Source organism: Leucoraja erinacea, chromosome 23, assembly GCF_028641065.1.
Source record: "Leucoraja erinacea ecotype New England chromosome 23, Leri_hhj_1, whole genome shotgun sequence".
NCBI lineage: Eukaryota > Metazoa > Chordata > Chondrichthyes > Rajiformes > Rajidae > Leucoraja > Leucoraja erinaceus.
The window spans coordinates 8,912,255-8,927,324 of NC_073399.1; the positions used below are offsets into that span (position 1 = coordinate 8,912,255).

Below are 15,070 nucleotides of genomic sequence, written 5' to 3' on the forward strand. Positions count from 1 at the left end.
GTATGCTGGTGCTGTCGGTGGGGCGGCGCATCTTCCCACGGCTCCGCTCTGGGCCCCGTCTAAAAAGAACTTTGGGGGTAATGTGAAGCGGTCGCCAGGCTTTCACCAGTCCTTGTTTGATATCGCTGGTGGATGCCGAGGGGTGCTGCCAGCTGGGTGTTGGATGCGATGTCCTGCTCGTTCCATGGCCTGCCTTCATGAGGCGCACAGGTTTAGCTGCCTCTCTTCCCGCAGCAGCGGTTTGCATAGCCCCATATATTTGGGGTTGCGGGCAGGTCTATATGCACCATAGTTCAGTCGAGTATCCCAAATTTGGGAACATCTTAGGCGTCAGCACCCTGGTAGTGCAATGGGATAGTCTCATCCTGGGAGAGTATAATCCGTGGAAAAAGGCGAGCAAAGGCGGCGGTAACATCTTGACCCTTCTGTAGAATTCGCTGCTTGTCTGCGAGTCTGCTGACCCAGCTGCCTGCGGATTTGCCTCTGGAAATGCCTGCTCCTGCAGGGCTTTTGTTGGGAAGATGGTCGCGTGGAGGAGCCATGTAGTGGCCCACGACACCCAGTAGCTCTTCCTGATCCTGCTCCCCTGGCATACTGCTGTTCTCGTCCGCCTGCCCAGCGTTTAAGCCAGCCCAGCCCTGGCCTCCTTAGCTAGCCTCAAAAGAGGGAGCAAAAGGGTGTGCTAAATTGGAGGAGGCATAGCTCAAACTCCGCTGTTGCATCAATCCCTCGACAAGGGAGATGGCTAGTGCAATAGCACTGGGGTAGGAGTCAGCTCCCTTGGCATTCAGCCAGTGCCCCTTTTCTCCTGGAGGTGAACTCCATGACCTCCTCTGGCTTGGGGAGACAGACATACTTATTTTTGCCTTCTCCAACCTGTTCCAGTTTTGGAGGAAGTTGGCTCCTGTAGAACCTGTAAATTGGGAAGATTTTTCTCTTACCTGCATGTAGAGGCTGCCTGCCGTTTTCCAGGCGGCATTGTGGCGGTTCCCGGGCGGTGATTCTCCTAGTCAGGAGTCTGCAGGGCTGCCGGTCGGGTTTTTAAACTTCCCGCCGGTTCGCTGCTGTTACCAAACAGCTGTTCAGCGGACCGGCATTAGCGCAGCTCCTTGCAGCGGTCCGCAGCGTTTGCGGTCCGGGTAGCGCTTTTTCCCCGTCCACTGTCGGCTCCACGCTGGAGTCGAAACGGGGCCGCTCACCATGCCTCTCTACTTTGCTCCCCCTGGAGCAAAAACCACAAGGCCCGATTAAGGTAAGTACTTACCTCACGTTCCTTGGATGCGGGAGCTAGCCCGACTCCCGCTGGCCGCGTTCTGCACAGCTGTGCGTAATGCCGCATGCACAGTACCTGCTGGGTTCTTCACGGAATCACTCACGTGACTCCGAAGTAAAATCCCTCTCATCCTTCTAAACGGCCTTGTAGCCAGTCCGGCCACGGGGCACATTCCTACCACAACCAGAGAGCTCTTGATGGCCCTTGGGAATATCCTCCACCAGACTTTGCTGGCTTTACCTTGCATCAAACGCCATTCCCTTATCATGTATCTGTACACTGCAAATGGACCAATTGTAATCACGTATTGTCTTGCCACTGACTGGTTAGCCCGCAACAAAAAGCTTCTCACTGTACCTCGGTACACATGACAGCAAACTAAACTGGCCGACCAGCAAAAGCAGACCATGCAGTCTACGGCTGGGATGCAATGAACCGAATAAACTGGCTGCAGGGAGAGAGAGGGAGAGAGAGAGAGGTCAGATCGGTACGATACAATACAATAGAGTTTTATTTATCCTATTGATTGGAAAGGATTGGGGGATGTGCAAAGATTGGGAATGGTGGTGGGTGAAGGGGGGGGGGGGTGGGGGGGGTGGAGGGTGAGGGTAGTCTGTCTACCCCACGACAGAAGGGGGGAGGAGATGTACAGTTTGATGTACAGACACAGGGAAGAAGGATCTCCTGTGGCGTTCTGTGCTGCATCTTTGGTGGAACCAGTCGAATACTGAAGGTGCTCCTCAGGTTGACCAGTGTGTCAAATCAAGTCAAGTTTATTCGTCACGTACACATACGAGATGTGCAGTGAAATGAAAAGTGACAATGCTCGCGGACTGTGCAAAAAAAACTACAAAACAGAATAGAACAGAATCACATATTACATATTTGTGGGAGGAAAAAAACAGAAAAAAACAGCTATTTTAAAAAGACACCGCACAACAGTAAATTGATACATTAAAGTTAGTCCCTGGTGAGATAGGAGTTTACAGTCCTAATGGCCTCTGGGAAAAAACTCCTTCTCGTCCTCTCCGTTTTCACAGCATGGCAACGGAGGTGTTTGCCTGACCGTAACAGCTGGAACAGTCCGTTGCTGGGGTGGAAGGGGTCTCCCATGATCTTGTTGGCTCTGGAGTTGCACCTTCTGATGTATAGTTCCTGCAGGGTGGGCAGGTGTAGTTCCCATAGTGTGCGTTCGGCCGAACGCACTACTCTCTGCAGAGCCTTCTTGTCCCGGGCAGAGCAGGTCCCAAACCAAATTGTGATGTTTCCGAACAAGATGCTTTCCACAGCCGCTGAGTAGAATCACTGGAGGATTATGGAGGGAGCGAGCTGTATTGTCCAGGATGCTCCTGCAGTTTGAGGAGCATCCTCCCCGCCAAGGCCCCCCAGACGGAGCCAGTGGTGGTCACACCATCAGCTGGAACAGCACCAGCTCCCCTAGTCATCCAGAGCAAGGGGAAGAAACAGGCCGCTCTTGTCTGGGACCGCTCTCCGTTCCTTCATTACACCACCCTATTTCACCATTTGCTTGTGCAGAACCAGATACTGAATTGAACTTGAACTTGAACTTGAACTTGGTCGCACCACAGGCGCTGAGGATTGCAAAACATTCTCAGAAATTACTCTGAATGAGGAACTGACTCATGATTATTATTATTAAGATCATGTGATAGGAGCAGAATTAGGCCATTCGGCCCATCAAGTCTACTCCACCATTCAATCATGGCTGTTCCATCTCTCCCTCCCCAACCCAATTCTCCTGCCTTCTCCCCATAACCTCTGACACCCATACTTATCAGGAATCTGGTTATCTCTGCCATAAAAATATCCACTGATTTGGCCTCCACAGCCTTCTGTGGCAAGGAATTCCAGAGATTTACCACCCTCTGATTAAAGAAATTCCTCCTCATCCTCTTCCTAAAAGAATGTCCTTTAATTCTGAGGCTGTGACCTCTGGTCCTAGACTCTCCCACTAGTGGAGACATCCTCTCCACATCCACTCTACCCAAGCCTGTTATTGTTGTTTGTTTTTATATGTACATATAGGTGTATATGTGTTGTGTGTGTGTGTGTGTGTGTGTGTGTGTGTGTGTGTGTGTGTGTGTGTGTGTGTGTGTGTGTGTGTGTGTGTGTGTGTGTGTGTGTGTGTGTGTGTGTGTGTGTGTTTATGTGTGTGTGTGTGTGTGTGTGTGTGTGTGTGTGTGTGTGTGTGTGTGTGTGTGTGTGTGTGTGTGTGTGTTAATGTGTGTATATGTGTATGTGTGTATATGTGTATGTGTGTGTGTGTGTGTGTGTATATGTGTGTATGTGTGTGTATGTGTGTGTGGGTGGTTATATATACACACACTGAACTTTTTTTTCTCGGACGCCATGGGCATATTGGGCCGAAGGGCCTGTTTCTGTGCTGTATGACTATGATTGCGTGACTGTATGATGCTAAATGCAATGAGAGACTGGTGAGAAGGTGGGTGGGCAGAGTGACGAGATGAAAAGCCAGGGAGGGGGGCAAAGATGAGGAGATGCTTGTGGTATCCACAAGGCTGCAGAGGCAAAGTCAGTGGAAATGGTTATGGCAGAGATAGATAGATTCTTGATTAATACCGGTGTCAAGGGTGAAGGGGAGGAGGCAGGAGAATGGGGATTGAGAGGGAGAGAAAGATCAGCCATGATGGAATGGCGGAGTAGACTTGATGGGCTGAATGGCCTATTTGTGCTCCTATCTCTTATGAGCTTATCGGCGGGGTGCTGTGACCAAACCAAGCTGGAAGATGCCGAAAAAACCCACCCACAGCAGTGAAAGGCCTGGATTTCACTGGATAACTCTCAGAGCCAGCACACTCTCAAAGGTTAACACAAAATTCTGGAGTAACTCAACAGGACGGGCAGCATCTCGGGAGGGAAGGAATGGGTGACATTTCGGGTCGAGACTCTTCTTCAGACTTCTCAAGAAGGGTCTCGACCCAAAACGTCACCCGATCCTTCTCTCCAGAGATGCTGCCCGTCTCGTTGAGTTACTCCAGCTTTATGTGTCTATATTCTGGACAAATTCTTGATCAGAACAGGTGTCAAGGGGTTATGGAGAGAAGGCAGGAAAATTGGATTATGAGGCAAAAGAATCAGCCATGATTGAATGGCGGAGTAGACTCGATGGGCCGAATGGCCTAATTCTACTCCTATAACTAGTGAGCATGTGACGTTTCAGGTCGGGACCCTTCTTCACACTGATGCCGGCTTTATTGTTATTCAGTGACGAGGAAACATCAGCTGAATGCTAAGACGATGGGCTCGATGCAGCGGCCAATCTCTCCGGAGGCCGACTTCATTACCCAGCTGAGGATCGCCTGGGTGATTTTGAGGATGAGCGTAATTAAAGGCTGCGAGTTCCTGTTTGACATCTCCGCTCGTCGTTCCCCCATCCGAGGAATAAAATAATTGTCAGGTGGCTGCGATTACAGAGTGAAACAAAGTACTGGGCCAGAACGCCACCAACCAGCTGAGACTCGGTGAAACTAATTGGACACAGACCGGTCGCATCATGTAACAAAACGTCAGCCCTCCCCCACTGGGAGTTTGACCTCCTGTTCCAAACTGCTTCCCCACCAGCGACCGTGACAATGGCGAACTTCCTGTGGAGGTCTCGGCAGAGGCAGCAAGCCGTGTAGTGTACCAGCAGTTATAGACGGTGCCAAGGCAGTCACGCAGAGATACAGGGACAAGTCCGCTGCCAAGTCCCACTGTGATCAGGGAGGGGGAGGGGGGGGGGATAGATTGTCCTGATCCTAGCCAGGAATTTAGAGTCATATCGAGTGACACAGCGTGGAAACAGGCCCTTCGGCCCAACTTGCCCATACTGGCCAACAATGTCCCAGCCACACTCGTCCCACCTGCCTGCGCTTGGTCCATAATCCTCCAAACCTGTCCTATCCATGTACCTGGTTAAGAAGGAACTACAGGTGCTGGAAAATCGAAGGTAGACAAAAGTGCTGGAGAAACTCAGCGGGTGCGGCAGCATCTATGGAGCGAAGGAAACAGGCAAAGTTTCCGGCCGAAACCCTTCCTCAGACTGAAGAAGGGTTTCAGCCCGAAACGCTGCCTATTTCCTTCGCTCCATAGATGCTGCTGCACCCGCTGAGTTTCTCCAGCACTTTTGTCTACTATCCATGTACCTGTCCAACTGTTTCTTAAACGATGGATAGTCCCAGCCTCAACTACCTCTTCCGGCAGCCTGTTTCATACACCCATCACCCTCCGTGTGAAAACGTTACCTCTCGGATTCCTATTAAATCTTTTCACCTTCACCTTGAACCTATGTCCTCTGGTCCTCGATTCCCATATCATCGTTCCTTACAATGCTACGTAAGACAGTGATCGCAACTTCTACTGAAGTGTGGATGGCCGTTGGCTCGCGAGGAGCTCATCCGTCCTTTGACAGGTCTTGTTTGTGTTCCTGCTGGGGGTCCACAGCCCCCTCCTCACCTGGCAAACCAGGTGGGGGAGACGGTTTAGTCGCCAACTATGCACCAGGTAGTCTTGGAGTGGAGTTTATAGTCCGATCATTGCTACATATAACCGTGTGTGGGAGTGTGGATTCTAAAGTTGCAGAAATGTGCAAGTTTGCCCCAGGGATGCTGTGCATCAAACAACTTTGACTGGCTTTGTGCAATGTTGCACTTTGATGATACCAAACGGCTGTGGTATTTTCATGCAGCTGCCCCAGTGTTGAAAGGAGGTGATGAAATCTACGGAACCGAGACCCCAGCAGCATGGAACCCGCCTGTAAAAATAAACCCGCTTCGACTCCGGGTACTGGTTGTAAATGATAGGAGGAGGAGGAGGAGGAGGAGGAGGAGGAAGATAGGATGAAGAGGAGGAATAAGACTGAGATGAGGAAAAACCTTTTCCCACCCAGAGAGTTGTGAATCTGTGGAATTCTCTGCCACAGAAGGCAGTGGAGGCCAATTCACTGGATGTTTTCAAGAGAGAGTTGGACAAAAGACAAAAGACAATAGGTGCAGGAGGAGGCCATTTGGCCCTTCGAGCCAGCACCGCCATTCAATGTAATCATGGCTGATCATCCACAATCAGCACCCCGTTCCTGCCTTCTCCCCATATCCCTTGAATTCACTACCTTTAAGAGCTGTATCTAGCTCTCTCTTGAAAGCATCCAGAGAACTGGCCTCCACTGAGGCAGAGAATTCCACAGACTCACAACTCTGTGTGTGAAAAAGTGTTTCCTCATCTCCGTTTTAAATGGCTTACCCCAGAGATGCTGCCTGTCCCTCTGAGTTACTCCAGCTTATTGAGTCTTATCTAGTTTAGTTTAGTTTAGAAGTACAGCGTTGAAACAGGCCCTTTGGTCCACGCCGACCAGCGATCACCTGTACACTAGTACTTTCCTACACACTAGGGACAATTTACCTAAGCTAATTACCCTAAAAAAACTGCACATCTTTGGAGTATTCTATGGGAGGAAACCAGAGCACCCGGCGAAAACCCATGCAGGTCACGGGGAGAACATACAAACTCTGTACAGGCAACGCCCATAGTCGGGATCGAACCCGGATCTCTGGCGCTGTGAGGCGGCAATTCTTAATACCCTCCAGCGCAAGGGACCTGGGTTCGATCCTGACTACAGATGCTGTCTGTATGGAGTTTGCACGTTCTCCCTGTGACCGAGTGGGTCTTCTCCGGGTGCCCTGGTTTCCTCCAACATTCCAAAGACGTGCAGGTTTGCAGGTAAATTGGTTTCTGTGAATTGCCCAGAGCGTATAGGATAGAACTAGGGTATGGGGCGATCGCTGGTCGGCGCGGACGCGGTGGGCCAAAGGACCCGTATCTCTAAACTAAACTAACCTGAAGATGCTGCCTGGGTTACTCCAGCACTCTGCACAAGATTCCAGCATCTGCAATTCCTTTTGTCTAAGTAAACCCTTGATATTTCCATATCACCAAGTGTGGAGAGTTGACATGACAAACAACAATTTCTGAATGAGGAAAATGACATACCAGATTATAAGATCATATGGAAAAAAATGTTATTCAGCAATAACCAACGATAGCTAAAATAAAAATTAGATTGCTTTAAATTTCTAACAGTACAATTATAGAATATCAAACAGGGGAGGCAATTCCAAGCTCGCTGTTTAAAATGTAAAGCTATTCATAAACCACTGGAAGCCTCATCAATTTTCCATTCAATATTGTTTGTGCTCTATTAGATTCAAACCTGGTAACCGTTCTAGTACTCAGAATAGGATTTTTATAAAACCGTTCATTAATACAGCAATCTTGTGAATTCTTCCTTGGGTCCCTTGGTCCATGTCTTATCTCAATTTGGTCATCGAGTAGCTGATTTAGAAACTAACCTCGCTATCAATTTATTTTTACCTTCTCCATTCTAAATGCCAGCTGTACTTCAATCAGTAGCATTCGAGCCTCTGAATCACAAGGGGAGATTGGACTTGGATTGCTTTCTCTGGAGCATCAGATACTGAGTGGAGACCTGACAGCATTTTATAGCAAAGATACTAGAGCGGAACAAGATGGTCGACTCCTGCAAAATCCAATGGACTGACGTGTAGTACGCAACGGAGCGGGACGTCTGCCATTTTAGTAGGTTTATAGAGCTATGAGACGCACAAATAGGATAGAGCCAGGTAGACACAAAACGCTGGAGTAACTCAGCAGGTCAGGCAGCATCGATAGAGCCAGAGCCCCCCCCAGGGTGGAATGTCAAAGATCGGAGGGACGAGCTTTAAGGTGAGAGGGGCAAAGTTTAAAGGAGATGTGTGGGGCAGCTTTATTTTTTACACAGACAGTGGTGGGTGCCTGGAACGTGCTGCCAGAGGTGGTGGTGGAGGCATTTCAGAGGCTCATAGATGGGCTCACAGATGGATACCTGCAGGCAGAGGAGTAGCATCGTTCCGCAAGGACATTGTGGGCTGAAGGGCCTGTACTGTTCAATGTTCCTTGAGATTGAAGACTCGTGGCTTCACCTTTTCTTTGTCGATTCTTTCTTTTAAGGAAAACTACTTGCACGAGAAGCTCAATCACAAATGGGATTTTGTCATCAGTGGGATAGTCTAACAGCATCTTGTTCAGTGGGGACATTATGGGCTGAAGGGCCTGTTCCTGCGCTGTAGCATGCTGCTATGTTTTGTAAAAGTTTACATTTGACAAATTTGGGGCAGGATTTTGTTTTCTGAAAGGCAAGTAAGGGTGAGGGTTTCACCGGCAGGCTTGTGCCTCACGAAGGAAAGGTCTTAACAATCATGACATGAATAATAATGCGAATTAATATCATGAGAAATAAAACAGGAGAATAACGGCAGTGCAATAATGTGGGCGGCAAGGTGGCGCAGCGGGTAGAGCTGCTGTCTCACAGCGCCAGAGACCCGGCTTCAGTCCTGACTACGGCTGCTGTCTGTACAGAGTTTGTACGTTCTCCCCATGACCCCATGGGTTTTCTCCGGGTGCTCCGGTTTCCTCCCGCACTCCAAAGACGTGCAGGTTTGTAGGCTAATTGGCTTCAGTAAAATTGTAAATTATCCCTAGTGTGTGTAGGATCGTGCTGGTGTACGGGGATCGCTGGTCTGCACGGACTCGGTGGGCCAAATGGCATGTTTCCGCGCTGCATCTCTGAACTCTAAAATAAATCTAAATGCAGTAAAGAACGAACAGTTGGAAGATGGACACAAAATGCTGGAGTAACTCAGCAGGACAGGTAGCATCTCTGGAGAGAAGAAACGGGTGACGTTTTGGGACTGACGAAGGGTCTCGACCCAAAACATCACCCATTCCTTCTCTCCAGAGATGCTACCTGTCCTGCTGAGTTACTCCAGCATTTTGTGTCTATCTTTGGTTTAAACCCGTATATGCAGCTCCTTCATTAAAAAATATCTTTTTCACCCAGAGAGTTGTGAATTAGTGGAATTCTCTGCCACAGAAGGCAGTGGAGGCCAATTCACTGGATGAATTTAAAAGAGAGTTAGATAGAGCTCTAGGGGCTAGCAGAATCAAGGGATATGTGGAGAAGGCAGGAACGGGGTACTGATTGTGGATGATCAGTCATGATCACAATGAATGGTGGTGCTGGCTCGAAGGGCCAAATGGCCTCATAGAAACATAGAAAATAGGTGCAGGAGTAGGCCATTCGGCCCTTCGAGCCTGCACCGCCATTCAATGTGATCATGGCTGATCATCCAACTCAGTATCCTGTACCTGCGTTCTCTCCATACCCCCTGATCCCTTTAGCCACAAGGGCCACATCTAACTCCCTCTTAAATATAGCCAATGAACTGGCCTCAACTACCTTCTGCGGGAGAGAATTCCAGAGATTCACCACTCTCTGTGTGAAAAACGTTTTCCTCATCTCGGTCCTAAAAGATTTCCCCCTTATCCTTAAACTATGACCCCTTGTTCTGGACTTCCCCAACATCGGGACCAATCTTCCTGCATCTAGCCTGTCCAACCCCTTAAGAATGTTGTAAGTTTCTATCCCCCTTCAATCTTCTAAATTCTAGCGAGTACAAACCGAATCTATCCAGTATTTCTTCATATGAAAGTCCTGACATCCCAGGAATCAGTCTGGTGAACCTTCTCTGTACTCCCTCTATGGCAAGAATGTCTTTCCTCAGATTAGGAGACCAAAACTGTACGCAATCCTCCAGGTGTGGTCTCACCAAGACCCTATACAACTGCAGTAGAACCTCCCTGCTCCTATACTCAAACCCTTTTGCTATGAATGCTAACATACCATTCGCCTTCTTCACTGCCTGCTGCACCTGCATGCCTACTTTTAATGACTGGTGTACCATGACACCCAGGTCTCGTTGCATCTCCCCCTTTCCAAATCGGTCACCATTCAGATAATAATCTACTTTCCTGTTTTTGCCACCAAAGTGGATAACCTCACATTTATCCACATTATACTGCATCTGCCATGCATTTGCCCACTCACCCAGCCTATCCAAGTCACCTTGCAGCCTCCTAGCATCCTCCTCACAGCTAACACTGCCCCCCAGCTTCGTGTCATCCGCAAACTTGGAGATGTTGCATTCAATTCCCTCGTCCAAATCATTAATATATATCGTAAATAGCTGGGGTCCCAGAACTGAGCCTTGCGGTACCCCACTAGTCACTGCCTGCCATTGTGAAAAGGACCCGTTTACTCCTACTCTTTGCATCATCCTGCATCTTACTCATCCTGCATCTATTTTCTATGTTTCTATATACGAACTGTTGGAAAAACTTGTGGCATGGTGGCGCAGCGGTAGAGTTGCTGCCTTACAGTGCTTACAGCGCCAGAGACCCGAGTTCGATCCTAATGTTTGTAGGCTAATAGGCTTGGGTTTGTATACTTGGTATAAGTGTAAATTGTCCCTAGTGTGTGTCGGCTTGTGTTAATGTGCGGGGACCGCTGGTCGGCGCAGACTCGGTGGGCCGAAAGGCTTGTATTTCCGTGCTGTATCTCTGATCTAAACTAAAGTCGACGGGAATCTGTAGAGGGGTCGGGACTCCCTTCGTCGGGACCGAGCGTGCCCGCAGGCACACCTCCGACTTGTAAAACGTAGGAGGAATCAAAAGAGAACAGTCGCCGACAACTCGTTCAATTCCGCCCACTCCCTGCGTGTCAAAGATGTAGCCAGGACCACCAGCATGAGTCATTCTTTTTGCTACATAGAACACTCCTCGCTCCAAACCTAAGGGGAAAAATACAAAGTGCTGAAGTGACGCGGTGCGTCAGGCAGTAACTACAGAAATAACTGGTTGAAATGCTGGTTTAAAACGAAGATCGACACAAAAAGCTGGCGTTAACTCAAGAAGGGTCTCGACCTGAAACGTCACCCATTCCTTCTCCCCAGAGACACAGTTTAAGAATAAGCGGTAAGCCATTTAGAACGGAGACAAGGAAACACTTTTTCACACAGAGTTGTGAGTCTGTGGATTGGCCGGTTCTCTGGATACTTTCAAGAGAGAGCTAGATAGGGCTCTTAAAAATAGCAGAGTCAGGGGATATGGGGAGACGGCAAGAATGGGGTACTGATAAGGGATGATCAGCCATGATCACATTGAATGGCGGTGCTGGCTCGAAGGGCCGAATGGCCTACTCCTGCACTTATTGTCTATTGTCTCCAATGAGGCAGATAGGAGGTCAGGACTGCTCTCTAGCAGGTGAGAAGATGGTTCAGCTGCCCAATAACAGCTGGGAAGAAGCTGGGATATTTTCAAGAGAGAGTTAGATTTAGCTCTTAGGGCTAAAGGAATCGAGGGATATGGGGAAAAGCAGGAATGGGGTACTTATTTTAAGATGTCCAGCTATAATTATATTGAATGGCGGTCCTGGCTCGAAGGGCTGAATGGCCTACTCCTGATTATGTTTCTAAGAAACTCCCTGCTGAATCTGGAGATGTGTTTTTTCATGATCATAAGATCATAAATGATAGGAGTAGAATTGGGCCATTTGGCCCATCAAGTCTACACTGTCGTACACAAAAATGCTGGAGAAGCTCAGCGAGTGCAGCAGCATCTATGGAGCGAAGGAAATAGGCAATGTTTCGGGCCAAAACCCTTCTTCAGCCCTCCAAAAATGAAGAAAGTCTACACTGCCATTCATTCATGGCTGATCTATCTCTTCCTCCAAACTCCATTCTCCTGCCTTCTCCCCATAATCTCTGACACTCGTAATAATCAAGAATCTATCTATCTTTGCCATGAATATATCCACTGACTTTGCCTCCACAGTCTTCTGTGCGAATAAATGCCACAGATTCACCTCCCTATGACTAAAGAAATTCCTCCTCACCTCCTTCCTAACAGAACGTCCTTTAATTCTGAGGCTGTGACCTCTAGTCCTAGACTCTCCCACTAGTGGAAACATCCTGTCCACATCCACTCTATCCAGGCCCTTCACTATTCTAACTTCTGTACCTCTTGCTTGATGGGAGAGGGGGACAGAGGGAGTGTCTGGCCACCCTCTTGACAAAAGAACAGATTCTCCTGGACGTACCTTTTACCCCACCTGCCCCCCCATTCAGCAAGTCAACCTCTGTCAATTCCACCAGCTCCAACGAGACCTCGCTACCAGCCTCAGCATCCTTTCCTCACCCCTCCACCTTTCCTGCTTTCTGTGAAGGGGACCACTGTCTCTCTGTGACTCCTGGGTCCGTTCACCCCCTTCTTAGCCATTCATCTCTGTCCTCCAACGCTCTCCCCAGCAAAACCTGTCCGATCACCAAGATAGACACAATAAACAATAGACAATGGACAATAGGTGCAGGAGTAGGCCATTCGGCCCTTCGAGCCAGCATCGCAATTCAATGTGAACATGGCTGATCATCCCCAATCAGTACCCCGTTCCTGCCTTCTCCCCATATCCCCTGACTTTTAAGAGCCCTATCTAGCTCTCTCTTGAAAGCATCCAGAGAACCTGCCTCCACTGCCCTCTGAGGCAGAGAATTCCAGACTCACAACTCTCTGTGAGAAAAAGTGTTTCCTCGTCTCCGTTCTAAATGGCTTATTCTTCAACTGTGGCCCCTGGTCCTGGACACCCCCAACATCAGGAACACGTTTCCTGCCAATTTACACGTTTTACCGAATCCTTGGCGTGTGGGAGGAAAAGGAAGATCTCGGAGAAAAAACCTAGGCAGGCCACGGGGAGAACGTGCAAACTCCGTATAGACAGCACCCGTAGTCAGGATCGAAGCGGGGTCTCTGGCGCTGTCAGGCAGCAGCTCTACCACTGCGCCATCGTGCCGCCCTGCTGTCTATGTGGAGTTTGCACGTTCTCTCTGTGAGAGAAGGGTTTCCTCTGGGTGCTGCAGTTTCCTACCTATGCCTCTCATTATTTGATATGCAACTTTCCAGCGCCTCCACATCCTCCCTGCAGTGGGACGACCAGAGAACTGCACGCAATATTCCAAATGTGGTCGAACCAAAAGTCCTATTGATAGCCATTTTCAATAGCTGGGAGCGCTCAACCTGAATTGGACTCTGGGCTTGATTTTTACTGCCCACGCACACAAAACACCGGCGGCAAAGGCGATCCAGAAGCGGCAAAGGAGGAGAGAATATTAACGGTAGATCAGGCTGAGTTGGATTGTTGGGACTGGAAGGGTAGACATCTATTCACTGATGAAACTAATCTCCAGTGGGTATAGACTATTTACACAAAATGACCGAAATAAAAACAGAAAACTCTGTAAACAACGACTTAACATTGTATGGCAGACATGGTTACTGAACGGAATGGGGTACAACGTTGCAAGGCGGGCTGTTAAAAAAAAGTGCCCCGTCTCGAAATGTTATAATTGGTATTCTTTAATGTATTATTTCCAGAATCTGTCAGTTGTCACCTCTGCTTTTGACATCCACGGATTCGGACCGCTTCGGGTATTAGATGCCCTGTCACTTTCAATACAGTTAAATCCATGGACGGGATAAAGTGTTGAGAGGAGTTTGTCTCCTTCGCGCTTGTCGCCCCACGCAAACTCCGGGTTTTGATCGCCGCTTTCGTCGGATTTCTGACATCTAATTAGATTGAAACGCGTAAATAATCGAGGAATTAAATACATCCAGGAGCGCGGGGGGGGTTATTTGTAACAAAGCCCCCAACAAAATCCACAAACTGAAAATTAACTGCGATTCCCAGGTTTTTAAGACATTCCCGTTTATAACTGGGCTGGGTGGAGAAAACACATTTATTCGGTGTACAGAATGACCCTGTTTTTTGTATTGAAATTAATTTGCTAAACAAGTCCACAGAACGAGTAAACAAATCCTGATTAAGACTTGCGGGTGATACTGTGTGTGTGTGTGTGTGAGAGTGAGAGTGAGAGAGAGAGAGAGAGCGAGAGAAATGCATGTTTTGCGACTCGTTTTTACAAAGAAAAGATGTTCATCTTTGTTCAGATTGAAACAATTTGCACTTGTGGAGAAATCTCCGTTTGCCGAGGCAGCCCGCGGTTTGATTCTTTCTACCTGGGCGCTTTCCACATGTTAAATGGGCGAGCTGTGGAGTTGCTGTTGTAATTCACCGGCCTTACCTTCCGCAAGAAGGCCATTCGTGGCCGGAATTGTTGTCCCTGGGTGAAGCTTTTCACTGTCATCTTGTCCGCCGCCTTGTTACAGGAGCAGCGGCTCTCGCCGTGAAATGTATCCGAGTGTTTGGTGTTGCAGGCGTGCGCGCCCCCGCTCCCTGCGCGCCCCGCCCCCCCCCCCCCGCCCCAGCCCCCGCTCCCTGAGCGCGCCCCCGCCCCCGCCCGCGCGTCCTCGTTACCCCGGCAACCGCGGCCCGGGCACCCGGCGAGCTGTCAGTCAGCGCATTCGCGGACACCCAGTTAACGCGGATGCACAAAGCACGAATGCAGGAAGCGCGGAACTATTAACCTACAAACCCGCACGTCTTTGGGATGTGGGAAGAAACCGGAGCACCCGGAGGAAACCCACACGGTCATAGGGAGAACGTGCAAACTCCACACAGGTCAGGATTGACCCCGGGTCTCTGGCGCGGTGAGGCAGCAGCTCTACCCTCTGCGCCAGTGTGCCACCCACATAGGTCGCACTGCATACTTTAGCTTACACTATTATACTCTAGATATCTAGTATATCTATTATATATTTAGAGTTGTTGCATTAATGTGCCGGTAAAGCTGCAGCAAGTAAAACATTAATTGTTCCATTCCTGGTGCACATCGTGTCTCTCGAAATTACCTGGTGAGTTTTTCTCAGCCTGGATACTAAAATATGATCAAGGGAGAGATGAATCTGTAGTGGTTTTCATGATGGGTAGGAGTGTGG

At 49.0% G+C, this 15,070-nt stretch overlaps 1 protein-coding gene across 1 annotated transcript in view; it reads right to left on the reverse strand.

The window, feature by feature from the left end:
* LOC129708181 (regulator of G-protein signaling 9-like) overlaps positions 1-14,463 on the reverse strand; it is a 77,931-nt gene extending 63,468 nt beyond the window's left edge. Inside the window, exon 1 of the mRNA XM_055653796.1 lies at positions 14,317-14,463. Coding sequence (XP_055509771.1) covers positions 14,317-14,379 — 63 coding nt within the window. The 5' untranslated portion in view covers positions 14,380-14,463. The remainder of the gene's footprint in view (positions 1-14,316) is intronic.
* Positions 14,464-15,070: the final 607 nt, after the last annotated feature.